We start from the raw sequence: 17,379 nt of genomic DNA, 5'->3' as shown, positions 1-17,379 counted from the left end.
CTAGGTCCTCATCTAAATATAATAGGTGTATGTCACCTCTGTTTTTAAAGATTTAAGTTTTCATAAGGGCTATTGGCTTGTAGTGTAAATGGCCCAGCAAGGGGTCCCCTTCATAAGCCTCCTTGTTGTTCATGTCTTTGCATTTAAGTCTCAACGTTTTGAGGAACTAGACGTAAAATTCCCTGCACTTCCTTTAGTGCCATAGCCCAGCCTGCATATCTTCTTCACCCTCTTAAAGGAGCATCCCTGCTATTTAGTTTTTTCCATTGCTGGTTCTGCATGTTCTTCTTTCTCCTCCCTGCATCCTCCAAGCTCTTAAGTGGACAGGTGACAGATTGGCACAGGGTACCCCTGCCCAATTTGCTGCCTCCTCTAATTCACTGCCTGCCATTAAGTTCTCAACTTGTCTTGTGGATGTGCTGTCCCTTAAGGAGAGGTTCTCGTCTATACAGGTTCGGGTTGTGTGTATGGTGTCCATTAACCCCTATTTACATGATTCCTTATGGAAGAAAATTCCCCTTTGTAAGTCATTTTGCTATGTTTAAGCTTTCTGTTCCTTGTCTCCAACTTGTAAGGGACCCCCGTACGACATCCAAGGGGTGTAAGCCAGGTTGTGTAGCTCATCTGGAAATGGAGCAGGATCACTTGCTTCTAACAGTGCAGTCCCTGCACCCCACTGGTCATCTCATAAAGACAAATGAAACTCATTAACAGAACAATAGGACTGACACAAAGAATGTATCTTTTATATATTTTTGTCTCTGTCTCCCTTTACCCCTCCCTGCACCCTTCTTGAAATGATCTTGCAGGTATCATAAATTAATATGGGGTCCTCACAAAATGGCATCCGATGGGAATCTTTCAGGGGTACTTATTGCTGGTGGCGAAAATGGAAACATCATTTTGTATGACCCCGCAAAAATAATAGCAGGCGACAGTGAAGTTGTGATTGCACAGAAAGACAAGCACACGGGGCCTGTAAGAGCTCTGGACGTCAATCTATTCCAGGTCAGAGTTGCTTTTGGTTATGCTAGTTATACAGTACCAACATTATAAGAGTACTCTTGATTCTTATTGCGTGTGTGTGTGTGTGTGTGTGTGTGTTACAGACAAACCTCGTAGCCTCGGGTGCAAATGAGTCTGAAATCTACATCTGGGATTTGAACAACTTTGCAACACCAATGACACCAGGAGCTAAGACACAGGTATGTGTATATGTATATTTTGCCCAACAGTGTGAAGAAAGCCATCTAGTAGTGGATAAGAGAACAAAAAGTTTATACAATCTCAGCTGGCATACATTTGTGGTGTTTGGGGACTCTTGTTTCTGTGCCCAATTCAAGGTGCTGGTATTGACCTTTAAAGCCCTATACTGCTCTGGACCAGGGTATCTTAGAGATCGCCTACTCCCGTACAATCCGGCTCGTCCTCTTAGGTCATCAGAGAAGGCCTTTTTACAAGTGCCACCGCCTAGGGAGGTACGTGGGGCGGCGGCAAGAAATAGGGCCTTCTCAGTAGTGGCACCAACGCTATGGAACTCCCTTCCCCTTGACTTAAGAATGGCTCCCTCTCTTGAGACCTTTCGGCGAGGCCTGAAGACCCTTCTGTTTAAACAAGCCTTCTGAGTTCTCGGCCTTTTTAACATCTTTTTAACATCTTTTAATATTTTTTACAGGCCTGATTCTTTTATGACTTGCTGCTGCTCTATGCACTTTTTACCTATTTTTTATTCTGACTGTTGTTTTTTATGATGTGTTAATATGTTTTTATTTGTTTTTAAATTATGTTTTTCATCTGTTGTAAGCCGCCTTGAGTCCCTTCGGGGAGAAAGGCGGGGTAAAAATAAAAGTTATTATTATTATTGTTGTGCAGGGGCAACTTAGAATCTTGTCAAGCTCTTTGGTAAATACCCAATTGTCTGGCAATGCTTCTTTCAAAATGAGCATTGAGATTTTTAGTAGAAGAAATTTCAGAGTAGTAGCTATATTGGTTTGCGAAAGCTGTGTGGTGACAAGTGTTTGGGGACACTATAGAGTTGCATTTACCAAGAAGCTTTCTGGAGCACAGCTGCCTGCTTTGTCCAGTGGTAGGCTAAGAAGTGTATGTTAATTCCTAATGAGTTGAGATACACTGAAAGACAAACTCAAGTTAACAGTGAGAATTCTCACTGTTCAGACTAAAACACTGAAGATTAAAGGAACTTTAAAAATGCAGCCATCTTTTGCTCAGAAAGATTATCCTGATAAATTAGCCAGTCTTCTTTGTCTGGGTAATAAGTAGCCTTATGTTCATTTCTTTATCAGTAGTAAACTGGAAAAGAATTGTTACAACCACTAGTGCTACTCATTAGTGGCAGTAAGTTTTATAAAAGCCCCATGGGCAGGTTGCATTGCCCTTATAACAACTTAGGCTAGGGTCAAAGAGTTTTATTGCAAGTGGGGAGATTGCCATCTTCGCCTTCTGCTGAAAGCCTTCCAGACATCATGGAATACTTCTCTGGCAGGTCCTTCAGTGTTTCAGGAACTGGAGGAATTACTGCCAGGAGGAGGAGGCTGAGAAGTGGCCCCCCAATTGGTGTGCAGTGTAGATTTTTCTATTTTTTTGCTGTTATATTCAGAGTGGCTTGTAATGCAAAATGGTGTTGCAGCTGCACTTCATCTCTGCTTCCCCTGTCACCAGCACTTCCTACCTGCTACTTGACATTCCATCCCTTGCATCTCCCAGGTTATGCCTTTTAGGGTGTACAGAGAGAGAGAGAGAGAGAGAGAGAGAGAGAGAGTGACAGAAAAGTGCATGCTTAGCTGCCATAGAGTTTCAGTGTGTTTTCCCAGCCAGAAGCAGCAAGAATCAGTCCAGGGGCTTTCTAGACTGTCTCTTGTGGTTTTAAAGGACTGGACTCCTGGGTGGTAGAGCTGTGGGTAGGCAGTAGATGAGAGAGAGAGTGTTATGAAGTACAGAAGATCTGTCAGTCTAATGTAAAATACTTGGCTGGAGCACGCTGAGAACATTAGTTTTTTGTTAGAGCTGTGGTGGTGATTGTGATTCTTTGTTTAGAATTGCACCTCATGGGAGGAGGGGGAGAACCAGATACACTGAGAGTACATTCTGTTTCCAACAGCCTCCTGAAGACATCAGCTGTATTGCTTGGAACAGACAAGTTCAGCATATCTTGGCTTCTGCAAGCCCCAGTGGCCGTGCCACAGTGTGGGATCTCAGGAAAAATGAACCTATCATCAAAGTCAGTGACCACAGTAACAGGGTAAAGATTCCGCCAGTTTGTTATGCTTTTATGGTCTTGTTTTTGTATCTTTTTATGTACACATTTAGCTTCTATTATAAGCCATCTTGAAGCCAAACACAGGAGGTAAAACTTAAGTGCTTAACACATATACTCTTTTGCATCTTCCCTTTTCCAGTGTGGTAGACATTCCTGTCTGCTGTTGCTTCTGTGCTAGACCAGGACTGTGTGCTAGACCAGGAGCGTGTACATGCTTCCTTTGCATGGCGTCACCATGATGCTGGGAGTATTCATGTGGGCAAGAGCCTTTACACGTTCCCAGGCCTGCATGGGAACCATCTCAGAGGTGGTGATAAGTGCACATTTAGGGAAATCTGTGAAAGTGGTCTTGGATATAAACAATTGGGGTGAATGGGTTTGTTCATTTCTGAGATTACTTAATGCTGTTAGAGCTGACCATTGGTTATTTTAATTGCAGATGCACTGCTCAGGGCTGGCTTGGCATCCTGATGTTGCTACGCAAATGGTTCTGGCTTCAGAGGACGACAGACTACCAGTAATCCAGATGTGGGATCTTCGATTTGCATCTTCTCCGCTTCGTGTTCTAGAAAACCACGCAAGGTATGGATATATGCATTCTTTGGGCCAGGGTGAGGGGGTATAGTAGTAGTTAACTTCCGCTTCCTGTTAACCTCAGTCTAGTTTTTTCAAGCGTTCAGGCTGCTGGGAGGCTATAAGTTTGTGTGCTTATAGTGACCTATACAGGTAGAACATTTTCACTCTGGTAAGCATTGAAATAACATTAATGGGAGTGTGGTGGGGGCAGATCCACGGATACCAGATAAGGGCAGCCCAACTGTACGTTGATCTACAGCAGCCACTTTCAATCACTGTGCTGTGTGGCATTTTGGTGTGCCGCAAGTGGTTCACAGGTGTGCCACAGGAATTTGGGGGAAGGTCATTTATTTGTAGGGCCAATGGGGTGTGAGCCCCCCACTGGCAGCATGGTGTGCCTTGTTGATTGTCAAAAACCTGGTGGTGTGCCTTGACCATTTCAGTGCCTTGTCAGTGTGCCGTGAGATGAAAAAGGTTGAGAATTGCTGGTCTACCATATCAGGCATTGATCCCCCCTTATACGTATACCATGCCGCTACATCATATCTGGATTATATGGCAATGATTTTACTATTACTGTATTATGTGTAGCAAGTATTACTTCCAATAGTCCTGTAGCACATTGATTGTTTTGTTGACTAGTATGATGATTTTATGTCTACATCAGATCTAATTAGCTTGTGCATGTTTGCATCTTTGCAGGGTTATCCTTTTTCAGGCTACTAATTGCAGTTGTTATATGTGTTGTAAAACATGGCTGCTTTTTCAAACCTGTTCCTGTGGCTTTTGCTGCTGTTGAAAGCGAAGCTCCACTTAATCGCTTGAATTAAGTGATTTTTTCGATGCTACTTAATAACAGCATGTCTGAACTTTGCTCTTTGTTCTATATTTCTTTGTTCTATATTTGTTCTATATCACTTTGTTCTGTCTTTTCACATTAGGGGTATTCTGACCATTGCTTGGAGTATGGCAGATCCTGAACTTTTGCTGAGCTGTGGAAAGGATTCTAAGATTCTTTGCTCCAATCCAAACACAGGAGAGGTACAGCAAATATACTTCACACATTTGGAATGGAAAGGCACTTCTTGTCTGAATAGCATGGATGATGTGCTTTGTTCATCCCAACTAGATGCTACAAACCTTGTGTTGATTTTGTCCAAACTGGCTTTAAGCATTCAACATTTACAGGTCCCCAATGAAAAGTTAAATAAGTCACCCTTATAAATACTGTTTGTTAAAGTATTTGATGCTATGCAGCCAGGATGATGATTGCACTTTGAAAGGAAATACCTGGAAAAATGGAGAGTTTTATGAGCTCTCTCATGTACACAATATAGTACTTATAAAAACCTCACTTGGACATCCTGCCTACATCAACCTCTTTGAGTCTGAGAGAGGCGGTATATAAATGCTGTAATAAATAATATTTACAAAGTGTCTTTTCCATAAAATACTTAGGGGTGCAGTCATTTTACAGTCAAATGTAAAACAACCAAGGATATTAAGAGTTCATAAAATCATTTTAAGATTTAGATATAAAGAATTCAGAAAAAAAGAGATCCCAATTTAAGAGCTAGACTAGAATGGCTTTTGTAGATCCTGTGGATCTTCCAGCAAGAACCAAGATAATGTTCTGGAGCGGTTCTTCCACAGAATGCATATCTCTGCTAAGAATGCTCTATTGGCCTGTTCCATTCTTACTAGGTCATACTCCCTTAAAGAACTGCTCCCAGCACAGCGTGTCATTCCTGATCTATATGGATGAAGACCTTTCCTAAATGTGCATAGCTGGCAGCATTGTACAAAGATTCATAAATGAGGATGCATCAGGAGCTTCCCTTCCCTGCTGCAGTGTGCTTGTCTGGACTTGTCTCCAGTCTCATCTAGCCATCCATAAAGTGTATCACAGCATAAAAGTCTAATATCCATTGGAATCCACTCAAGCTAGGAAAGGGGAAGATTGATAAGGAGAACCTTGAAAGGGGATGCCATTCCAAACTGAATGCATAGCATTCTTGACATGTAGTTTATTGTCACCCCATATTTTAAAATGCATCACCAGAAGAAGTAGTTGTGGTATCAAAGTTCTCTGAGATCCATGCATTAAGATACATCTACACTTCAAGCATCTTGCTTAGAGCTGTGCTATTGGCTTGTCACCTTGTTATTTTCCTAATGTGTTTGGTTTTGGGCACAGGTTTTATATGAACTTCCTACCAACACCCAGTGGTGCTTTGATGTACAGTGGTGTCCCAGAAACCCTGCTCTCCTTTCTGCAGCTTCTTTTGATGGACGGATCAGTATTTACTCAATCATGGGAGGAAGCATAGACAGTCTGCGGCAGAAACAGGCGGACAAGGTATTAAGAACACAAAACAGCTGTAAATATCAGGTTGGAGGAAGGCAGGTTTTTGTAACATGTTATGAAGTGCTTAAAGGCAACTTTAACTGATAATTACATTTGGCCCTCGTCATCCATGGGGGTCCCCATTCCCTGAACCCCCACAGATGCCCAAATCTGCAGGTGTGGATCCTCACCTGACCCCCGGACATAACCAGAAGTGCTGTGGATAAAAAGGGTCCACCTGTGTTGTAGTTTCTTAGAGTTTGTTTGCACGGTTGATAAACGGAAGCTGTTATCCAGTGACAACAATCTATGTTCTTTGAATGTTTCAGTAAGTATTATGGATCCCTCACAAATCATGGTGTTGCTCTGTAAACCTGTAAATCTACAAGTACTCAGCGTGTGGTCGGTCTGTGGAACTCCTTGCCACAGTATGTGGTGCTGGCATCTAGCCTAGACGCCTTTAAAAGGGGATTGGACAAGTTTCTGGAAGAAAAATCCATTATGGGGTACAAGCCATGATGTGTGTGCACAACCTCCTGATTTTAGAAAAGGGTTATGTCAGAATGCCAGATGCAAGGGAGGGCACCAGGATGAGGTCTCTTGTTATCTGGTGTGCTCCCTGGGGCATTTGGTGGGCCGCTGTGAGATACAGGAAGCTGGACTAGATGGGCCTATAGCCTGATCCAGTGGGGCTGTTCTTATGTTCTTAAGTGGAAGAGAGCATTAGAAGACCCCTTTTGAATCAGACCAAAGGCCCATCCAGTGCAATGTTGTGCTTCCCACAGTGGCCCACCAGCTGCTTCTGGGAAACCCAGAAGTGGGATGTGGATACAGATAGCCCTTTTGTGCTGTTGCTTTTCAGCACCTGACGCTCAGTTGCGTGCCTCCTCTCAATCTGAAGGTGTTATAGAGCCATCATAACTAGGAGCCATTAACAGACGTTCTCCATGATGAGCTCCTTGTTTTGCATGAAACGGATGATAATTTTGATTGGTTAATGTATTGCCTTATTCTTTAATTGCACATTATCCTGGAACTAAGCTTAATGATGATGATGATGATGAATGCACTGTCAAACGATTGGCAATGCTGCTGCAATCCTTCCTTTTCCCAGAGCTAATAAATAAACTAAAAAATAGCAGTTAAAATCCACTTTGTTCTTCAGTTCATTTCAATTTTTAATTTGTCCTTTCCATATATAGAATATCAGAAGCTAAAAATCAGTTTGGGATGTACATTGGATTGAGTTGTGGAGTCACTTTTTCCTTTTTTCCCCAAAGCTTTCATCATCCTTTGGGACTCTTGATCCATTTGGAACAGGCCAAGCCCTCCCTCCGTTACAGCTTCCACAGCAGACAACCCCACAGAGCACAGTCATGCCTTTGAAGAAGCCACCCAGGTGGATTCGCCGACCTGTGGGTGCATCTTTTTCGGTAAGTGGAAGCTTCTTTTGCACTCTGCTGTGTTAGAAAATTATTGAAGCTTCTGAACACTTATCTACAAAGTTTGCATGGCAGGAATGTGTATGTTAGTCCTACGTTATTGCCCTCCAGAGATCCAATCCTGAGGCTACTCTCTGATACGTCCACTAGGAGGCAGATTCTTTTGAAGAAAGGTAAAATGGAGATGGGGTAGGAGGCATCTCCTACTTCCCCTCTAAGCCAGTCTTTGTCCTGACCCTACTGTGGACAAATACAGATTTATAGCTCAGCCAGGAGCCCTAGGAAGAACCAGGTTCTTTATCATCCTGAGCAGGAAGAAAGAAGGAAAGCAGGTTACATTGCCTCATTTGGAGGGGGAGCTAAGAACTGTAGCCCAATACTTGTACCCTCCATGACTCCTTCATTTATTTAGGAGCTTCATTTGTTCTTTTTGTAGAACATCTGCAGCGAAGGGGCTTTCAGTTTGTCCCTTGTTAATGTTTCTGCCCTTCTTTGGAATAAAAGGACAACAGCGTGGATTGCACATGGGTTTTGATAAACTATTATTTACATTTTTTCTAATCTGTTTTCCCTCACAATAAACTTGTAGCTCAGTCTCTACAGTTCTCATTTTACAGATAAGGAATTGAGATGCTGCCACTTGGAAATCAGTTAATACAAAAACTCTGTGCTTGAGAGAACTCCCCATTGTGACACGCCCTTCAGATAGCAGCTGCTGTCCCCCATAGATATGACGGTCACTTGTATACGTCAGACATATGCGCAGGTGTCATACAATGGAAAGTTATGCTGAGAGAGACACAGGAAAGGGTCTGGTTTCACCGAGTGTAACTTCTGATCCTTTGCCTGGCTGCCAGGATCGCTCATGTGTGTGAACCGTTTCCAATTTCTAGTTTCATTTCTGCTTCTCGCAGCTTTATTTTATCAAACATTTCAAGCACCTTAGCCAAACCTTTCATACATCTTAACCAAGCATTTGCGAAGACAAACATGGAGTCAGTCTGGTTCAGCCTTTGTGTTCCAATTACGGTTAAAAGTCCCTCCTGGATCTGATCCATCCCAATCATCTATGTCACCCCCTCCCCACACACACCCCTGGATTAAGTAATGCTTTGTACAGAATCAACCACCACAAGCTGAAATAGTTATTTTGTATGACTTGGCTCAGCCCATATTTGGAAGGTTTACTGTAGTGTGTTTTTTGTCATGGTATATAATTTGGACTACCACAATTACTGGTGAAGTCATTCAAGCTATTTGGATTAATGGCCAAGTATAAATTGATCGTTCTTTTATTCTTTCTCATGTGTGCCTATAACCTACTAAAAGCTTTACAAGGGTAAAGATTGTTTGTACTTGGGATGCCCTCACATTCCAGTCCAGCTCTTAGCTCCCTGGTAGACCATGAGCTTTGTAGTGTCAGTGTCTCCAATCGCTGGCATCTTTCAGTTATTTTCAATAACCAAATTGGAAAGAACTTCTATTTAGAGGAATGGCCTCTTTCTGCAGCCTAAAAGGGAAAGTTAATAACAATGGCTGAGCTCAGAAGCAACATGAACTCATGGTTTCTACTAACCGTAATTTAAGAACCCACGCTATGGTTTGGTTTGGTTATCCAGGCCAGACCTAAAACAGCAAACCATAATTTAGAAATGAATACTAATTGCTTATACAGCTGTATAGACTGTTCTTTATGATGTGCTTGCATTGCTGGTGGTTGCTATACTGGTTATTATTGTGTGTGTAAATGTATAAGTTGTCCAAATGCATTTAACCCCCACAACCTTCTGAGTCAATTTAGCTCCTTCGACCAGCGGCCCCAAACTTATATTCTCTATTGCTTTCCAGTTTAAAATTGCACAAAGTCCTCTTTCTGCTTTATATCTTTTATAAGATACTTTTAACAAACATCTTTGTTTCAGCTCTGGGTGATAAGAACCTTGCTGAGAGGTGGAATGCGGCTGCCTGTTTTAGCTTTAAAAGTAGTTACCAAGCCTTAGTGAATGTTGAGAGCAGGATGGCCTGTTTCGCAAATGTAGTATTCTCCTACTTTCAGGAGTTGATTTTTATAAAGATATGTATACATTGCTTGTCTCCACCAATAGAAAGAACTCAAGGCAGTTTACAAGATCAAAACAAGCTCAGGTTCGCAGCTAACTGTAGCCTTGCAAATGCACATTCTCTCTCTCTCTTGAGCAAATCTGCCAACGGACTACTGAAGTGTCAAGGTTGGTGCCTAAACCTTTATGGTATATTTCAATTCTAGTTTGGAGGGAAACTAGTTACGTTTGAGAACAGCAAGCCCCAGCAATCAGGAGAGCAGCCACAGCATCGCTACCATGTCTACGTCAGTCAGGTTGTCACCGAGAAGGAATTCTTGACCCGTTCAGATCAGCTACAGGAGGCTGTGCAGGCAGCAGCTTTCATCACCTATTGCCAGAAGAAGATTGATGCTGCCAAGAATGACTTTGAGAGGAATGTGTGGTCTTTCTTAAAGGTAATTTCACTTCATGTTCTGAAGCTCTTAATCCCTTTAAAGCGTTCCAAAGGGTATCACAAGGAATTGGAGCCTCTTAAACAGAACCCCAGATGCCATTTTTGCATGAGTGGCTCCTGAAAAACATTATATGGCTCAGGCTGCAATCCTAACCATACTTTCTTGAGAGTAAGCCCCGTTGAAAAGAATAGGACTTACTTCTGAGTAGACCTGGTTAGGGTTGTGCCCTCAGGCACATGGGTGCAGGTAGATCATGTGACTCAGTTCTTAAGGAATTGCCATCCCATTGGTGGGTGGGTGCTATTTCTGCAGGAAATGCCTGTAGGATTGACCCGTGGGTCATTTTAACCAGTCAGCCATTAATTTCAGCCTCAGGGGAACCAATTGCAGAAAACTGGTTTCCCGCAAAGTTAGGGCACTGTTTAAAGGGTCCATTATTATAAACAAGGTATTGGACACAGAAAAGAATGGGTATTGTCAGTGTAAAACACAAGTGGGAAATAGCTGGTGTAAGACATTTTCACCCACTTGGAATGGAAGGTATTGCTGTGAGACAACAAACAAAAGCCTATCACATTAAGGAGCTGAAAACATAGCCTCTATCTCCCATCCTGAACATTTATTTTGCTGCTTTGGGAGATATTTTTTTTCCTGAAAGAGAGCACGGACATCTAATAATAAACAATGAAGTTTGACCTGTTAGGTTAACTCTGCTAACCCTTTTTCTGGGAATGTTCACAAACCTCCTTGAGGATTCTGAAGATAGCAGGAATCACTAAAAACTAGCTTCCTCCATAAGGCAAGATGCCTGCCACCCATAGTCACTGCTTTCACCCCAACCACTGTTTCTGTTCTGGAGTAGTTTAATTTGCAGTTATTCTTACTTAAGAGGGGATATAGGATGGGAGTGACTGGGGGAAGAGAATGAAATTTCTTTTTAAAATATCACCCCTGTAGGTGCATTTTGAAGAGGATTCGCGTGGGAAATATCTGGAACTCTTGGGGTACAGGAAAGATGATCTGGGGCAAAAGGTAAATGTCCATGGAAACTGGACATGCTACAAATTTTTTTTGAAGGATACAAGGAAGCCACTCATAATATTCATTGCTGTATCAGGTCTGTTACTGGGAAGGTAATGGGTGTTTGGCTTTGGGTAGAGATTTGAGAGAACAGGGATAGAATTGTTGAAAGACTAGAGGGTAATTTTGTGCAGTTACAGTAAATAAGGCTACTCACTGTTGATTAAATGCACAGATTTCCTCTAGTAACTGTAGTGAGGCCATTTGTTTTTCATTTTATAAGCTTGGCTCCCATTAGATTCTTGGAAAAAATGCACTGATCCATAGAAGGTAACTGGAATAAATTTATAGCTCTCTTGGGGCATGTAGCCACCTGGCTGCTTGTCCAGGGTTAGTTGCTAAATTCGCATATCCCCACACTAGCTCCCCTATACTACTGCTACCTGCTTTCTCTTGCTGCCAGAGCAGTGCCAGGCCTGCTCGATCAGTGGTCTGGAACTGGTAGTCAAACTAGGAAGCGGTCAAACAGGTAAGCAAGAACAGAACACTCTGAGAGCAGCTAGTCCGTACCTGAATAACATGTTGCTCAGTCTAAGGAGCCAGCAGTACTAAGACCATCCAGGATTTTATTGGCTCCTCATGTCACCTGACCTTCATTGAATTGGTGAATTTGTTGTACTGCCTCTGGGAGACATGAAAATAGTTTTTATGAATACCTGCCAAACAACTACTGAAGATACTCGCTTATAGTACATGAAATTTTTGCCAAGTAATCAAGCTCCAGTTATCACTTCGCTTTATCTCCGGGTCAATCAGAGGGCAAAGCCTTTCAACTCTGAAAAGTTTCATTTCTCAAGCGGCAGACAGGCGCCAAGTTTCTCAAGCAGCAGGCAGGCACAGCTCCTTAGAAGCAATTTGTTAACCTTTTATTCTTCTTCCTTCTGCTGCAGCCTGGTTCTGCTTTGCAAATGCTAGCAAAGCAGGTCTGTTTTTTGAAACACCAGGATGGGAATCCTCCTTCCCAGGCTACAGTTCAGTGCACCCTTACTTAAGAATAACACCCATGGAAAGCAGTGGGTCTACTTCTGAGTAAAAAGGGTTGCACAAATATATGCAGCTGCATCTCTCTGCTGTGAATTGAATTGCACACTCCCAGTTATGTGTTATGGGTTGTATGTTCTACGTAGAGCTTCTGGCTTAACACACCAGACACCTTAAAGGTGGATTTGATTCCTGGTTTCTGCAGTGGTTCCCAACCCTTTTCACTTGCATATCCCTTGGCAGCCCATTTCCATAAATTGTACCCTTCATATTAGCAAAATGTTTGTAATTGATGATACAAGCCCTCATCTCCTCTCTATGAAAGCCCAGACTTCATGTATTTATCACAGTGTTTTTCTTTTCATCTGTTTGAAGAACAGAAGACTCTGCCTTTGCACTGTTTTGCACCAGAAGTGTGCTGAGAAATTCTGGGTGATTTATCACTTTCCATATTATGTTTCAGCATTTTTACTGTGCTGGTTTGCTATCACTGGTTCATACATGAGTTGATGACCAAAAACTAGCTATTGGTGGGGCTTTCACAGCCAACTAGCTACCTCCCTTCCTGCTTTGCTGCTCCTAGCAAGGCATTCCTGTCTTGCAAGGCATTCTGGAGCATACCTGCCTTTTTCTACCATTATTCCATTCTTTTTCAAGTATCCCTAAAGGTCTTGTTGAGTGTCCCTGGGAGTACATGAATACCAGGTTGGGAACCACTGTTTTACTGGTATGTTGTTTACAGTGTGCTTACAAAAAGGTGATGAAAACCAGAATTTAAAAAGAATAAAAACGCATCTTATGATCTTTTACTATGTTTTTAATAAATTAGACTACAGTTCTTAGGTAACAATTAGTGGTGGGTTATTTTTCAGGATCTGGCCTTGAGTAAAATCAGACAAAACTATAGTCAGACACCCCCCTAAGTTTAACCCCCGACTTATCCGAGGGTCATGGAAAATTCCATGATTGTTGGCTCAAAACCCGCCCTCGACTTATCTGTGGGGTCGACTTATAGGCGGGTGTCTGCGGTAGACTGCAGTTTCCATATGAGACTAACATGTAAGGACTTTCAAGTGCCATATTTTTGAATGCCACATTCAGGTTTAGCTATATCTCTGGTAGCCTTTTGGCAAACTGAGGAAGTTGAAATTTTGCCTCATTCGCTGAGGTGATTGGTGCATAATTCTTTCCTCCCCTTTCTAGGTTACCTCAACGCTCAGTAAAGAGAGCCTTCATGATCAAGAATTAGATAAGGTAAGAAAGCAAATGCAACTGTTTTGCCATGCAATGTGAGTAAATTTGGGGAATTAGCATCCACCTTGTTTCTGTTGTGTCACAATACCTGCACATATATGAACAAATTAGCACTTATGTTCACTTGCAATTTTCAAATTCCATATCTCACAATCTCAGTTCATATCGGCAATGGAAGGGAAAAAGCCCTTCAATCACTAAACTATATAAAAATTTGCTTTTTAAGAAGTCATGTGGTTTTTACAATCTCACACTAGTCTTATTTGCAGTAGCATTTTATGTTGCTGCTGTTTGTCTGACAATGTAATACATCACTATAACTTTCCCAATTTCTCTGGGAAGATTTACTGCACTACACAGAACCAGTGCTCTTCATTTAAAAGGTTTTCTCAGCATGGAAGCTGGTTACTATAAGAGCAAACTGTATATACTATAAAGGCCACTCTAGCCCTGAGAGGCTGTTTGAAACAGCAAAATAGCCCTTTGGTCTGGGTGGAAAGAATGGGCATGCAACTTGCAAAGATTGACCTGTTTAGGGTTTTCTTTTTAAGGGGAAATGACCTATTGTTAGATACATGTAGTCAGATAAAATGGGTTTCTGAGTTAGAGGCAAACTAAAGACAATAATCTGACATGACCAGTTAGACGTAGTTCTGCCTAGAAAAGGAACTCAGATGCATCATCCTCATTTGCCTCCAGGATCATGGAGGGGACCCCGCAATGGACAGGAAACCTTTGCTGGTGCTTGCGCAAAGGTGCCACAGATTCAAATGAGTTGGCTCCTTTTATGGAGTTCCGGTTGGTCCAGCCTCTGCTTTTCTGATTAGTGATTGAAGGGCAGGAAACCTCATGCCAACACCCTGTACCTCCCCTCTGTGTGGGTTCAGTTGATCAACTTGACCAAAGGCAAGATGGTTGCCAAACTTGGTGAAGTGTTGTTGTTTACTTGCTGTCATCTTTCTTCGGTGGGGGACAGGTGTCAGTCAAACTGGTGTTCTCACTCCCCATCTCAGCTCAGTTACTGCTGAGGAAATGCAAGTGGGGAAAAAAGTCAGAATGGCAGATATGTGCAGTTGTAGCTGGTTCTGTGTTGCTCAGAAAAAAAGTGAGGTTTCTATTAAAGTGAAGGGTCCCTGCTCACCATGACAGTTGTTGAGCTGGATGGACAAATGGTCTGACTAGGCACGAAGCTGCTTTGTACATTCACGTTCAAAGTTTGTGAACGGCTTTGTATATTTGAAATGCCTTCTCTAAACCTGGTGGTGGTGTTTTTCCATGCCCTTTAAAGCATAGTATCAAACTGAACACAGAGCTGTGTATGTGCACTATGCTTTTGCGGCCACTGTCATCGTGGTCTTTCCTCTCCTCACTTTCTTGGGTCTATTTACTCCCTGGGCTTTCATTTTCCTCACTTTCCCATTCCCGTATAGTCGTCTGTCTCTTTTTTTTTTTTTGGCCCCTGTGGCATCTCTTCTAATTTCTGCAATAATAATGGCAAACACCAGGTCCAGTCTGTTCAAGAATGCAAATACTCTGTAACTAAACCAAATTTTGTCCTCTTGAATGAATCTGGTCTGCCTGCAGAAGTCCTTTTAGGATCCAAGGTAATGAAGTCCTCCTTTCTCTGGTTGGTGCCTCCCATTCACTTCTTTGCCAGTGTTGAAAGCACCATCTTACTAGTGTCTATTTTGCTAACCATTAGTCACTTGCATATGTCTTTTGGGAAAGGGGAGCAGAGGAAGCGAAAGTGGCACTCTGTGGTTGTTGCTGGAATGGCTTACAGGCATTGTGTCTTTGGGGGAGAGTGGTGACTGGGCTGGCTTTCTGCTTTGGTGATGTTCTCTCTGCTAAAAATCTTCAAGATCTTCATTTCTCTTTTGCGAGAAAGTCTCTTGAGGAATCTGACCAGCCTGCACAGAGTGATGGCGAAGAGGGTGTGGCTGCTCTGGATCAGCTCTTGGGAGAGGTATTTGTTCTCTTCTGTGCTAACCATGTGAGAGAAGTGGCTGCCACTTCACTTGCCCCAGCTGCTTTGCTGTGAAATGTGTGTGTTCGTACATTTGTATTAACAATTGCTAAATGTCAGACTGAGTAAAGTGGGTGGGATAACTATACCAGAGTGTTCCAGCCAGTGGTACTTCACCCCGTATCAGATGATGTGGCATTGCCCTTCTTTGTCCAACCCTGCTAGAAGTGGAAATGGGGGGGTGGCGGGGTGGGGGTCTTTTGATGGTGGATGTGCCAGTAACACATGGCTATGGAGCTGCCTGGCCCTTCAAAAGAGGCATAGGTCAGAGAAAGAGGGTACAGATCAAAGTCCAAACGTACTGCCCACTACTGTGCACAGCTTCCCTCACTGGTGGCACTTAGAATTATACTTGCTTGGGAAAAGTGGCACTTGGGGGGGGGAACAGTTAAAATGCCATGGACTATGCTGTCTTTTTCAGTTAGTCGTTTTGACTTTGAAATTTTCTGCAGTGTATTCCCACTTTATTACTACCAAGTGTTGTTGCTTATTTGTACATAATATGCTTTGAGAGACCTTCTTTGGAAGTCAGACAGATATTTCAGTGTGTGCCCACTGCTTGCTGCTTACATTAAAAATGGGCAGCAATTTAGATGGGCGACAGACCAAGCAGCTCTCAATATGAGAGCTGGATATTTTAGTTGATGACTTATAAGAACATAAGAACAGCCCCATTGGATCAGGCCATAGGCCCATCTAGTCCAGCTTCCTGTATCTCACAGCGGCCCACCAAATGCCCCAGGGAGCACACCAGATAACAGGAGACCTCATCCTGGTGCCCTCCCTTAGACTGACTTAGTCTAAGGCTGACTTGGTCTAAGGCTGACTTAGTCTTAGACTGACTGACCTCCCTCCCACATCTGACTTAGATGTGCTCAGTGCTGTCACCATGTTCAGCGATTTTTTTTAATGCTGTCAAGGCAGTGTGGGCATTACTCTGGTGTGGTACTTGGTAATAGGTAAGTGGCAATAATAATACTGGTGTGTTTAGGTGTTAGCCTCTTAGGAAAAATCTCATTTTCCCAGCAAGAGCTGTGTGCGTTCTTATTTGGAGTTATTTAAATAGGTTCTCAGAACCACACTAAAAAGTGTTCTTTCTCTCTATTAGCATACAAAAGAGGAGACAGAGACTCTGCCATCTGCAAGTGAGACATTTAACATTTCTGTCACCGGAGGTAAAAAAAAATGCGTTTTGTACAGCTCGTGCAGACTTAGTTAAATTTGCACATTTTTCATTTCTTTGTGAGTTTATAGTGATGATCTTAAGCATGTGTCTTCCTGTTATTTTTCTTTGCTACAGACATTGATGGTTTGATCACCCAGGCTTTGCTTACTGGTAACTTTGAAAGTGCTGTTGACCTCTGCCTCCATGACAATCGCATGGCTGATGCCATTATATTGGCTATAGCTGGTGGCCAGGAGCTGCTGTCTAGGACACAGAAGAAATACTTTGCCAGGACCCGGGGCAAAATTACCAGAGTATGTATGTTTTTAGCTTGGAGCTATAACATAACTTGTGCTTGACCTGCTTTTGCTGTTGTTGTCAACAGACTTTTGGTGCCAGTTTGAAAGGCAAAATACAGGTTTAGTAAATTGGTCCAAAGAAGCAGCTGCACTGAGAGTTTCCTGATAAAGGCTGACATTAGGCTACGTGTAATCTTAAATACTGTGTGAAGTGAGGTTTCCTCAAACACACATCCAGCTTTGCCTGGATAGTGTCAACCCTTCTTCTGAGTAAGCTTTCATTTCAGTTGCTTTGTTTGCTTTCCTAGCAATCTGTACTTCTTGACAGAGGTTCACACCTCCTCAGCATTGAAGTCTTTGTTGTGCATGGCTATAGGCAATCAAGTTCCTGAATTAGATTACCAAGATCCTGGAAGCTCTAGCAATAAGACAAAT

General features: G+C 42.6%; 1 protein-coding gene across 7 annotated transcripts in view; it reads left to right on the top strand.

Annotated features, from left to right (window-relative positions):
• The window catches only part of SEC31A (SEC31 homolog A, COPII coat complex component), a 54,309-nt gene that overhangs the window by 9,990 nt on the left and 26,940 nt on the right, over window positions 1–17,379 (top strand). For all 7 annotated transcript variants that reach the window (XM_066632565.1, XM_066632570.1, XM_066632568.1 and 4 more), the window contains exons 4-16: window positions 810–1,008; window positions 1,110–1,205; window positions 3,119–3,259; window positions 3,717–3,859; window positions 4,795–4,894; window positions 6,051–6,212; window positions 7,481–7,633; window positions 9,909–10,139; window positions 11,097–11,171; window positions 13,404–13,454; window positions 15,343–15,420; window positions 16,589–16,655; window positions 16,781–16,959. In XM_066632565.1, coding sequence (XP_066488662.1) covers window positions 810–1,008; window positions 1,110–1,205; window positions 3,119–3,259; window positions 3,717–3,859; window positions 4,795–4,894; window positions 6,051–6,212; window positions 7,481–7,633; window positions 9,909–10,139; window positions 11,097–11,171; window positions 13,404–13,454; window positions 15,343–15,420; window positions 16,589–16,655; window positions 16,781–16,959 — 1,675 coding nt within the window. The remainder of the gene's footprint in view (window positions 1–809; window positions 1,009–1,109; window positions 1,206–3,118; window positions 3,260–3,716; window positions 3,860–4,794; window positions 4,895–6,050; window positions 6,213–7,480; window positions 7,634–9,908; window positions 10,140–11,096; window positions 11,172–13,403; window positions 13,455–15,342; window positions 15,421–16,588; window positions 16,656–16,780; window positions 16,960–17,379) is intronic.

This window comes from Tiliqua scincoides, chromosome 6 (assembly GCF_035046505.1).
Source record: "Tiliqua scincoides isolate rTilSci1 chromosome 6, rTilSci1.hap2, whole genome shotgun sequence".
Taxonomy (NCBI): Eukaryota; Metazoa; Chordata; class Lepidosauria; order Squamata; family Scincidae; genus Tiliqua; species Tiliqua scincoides.
The sequence above is the reverse complement of the archived record's forward strand: the minus strand, read 5'-3'. Positions and strand labels throughout refer to the sequence as shown.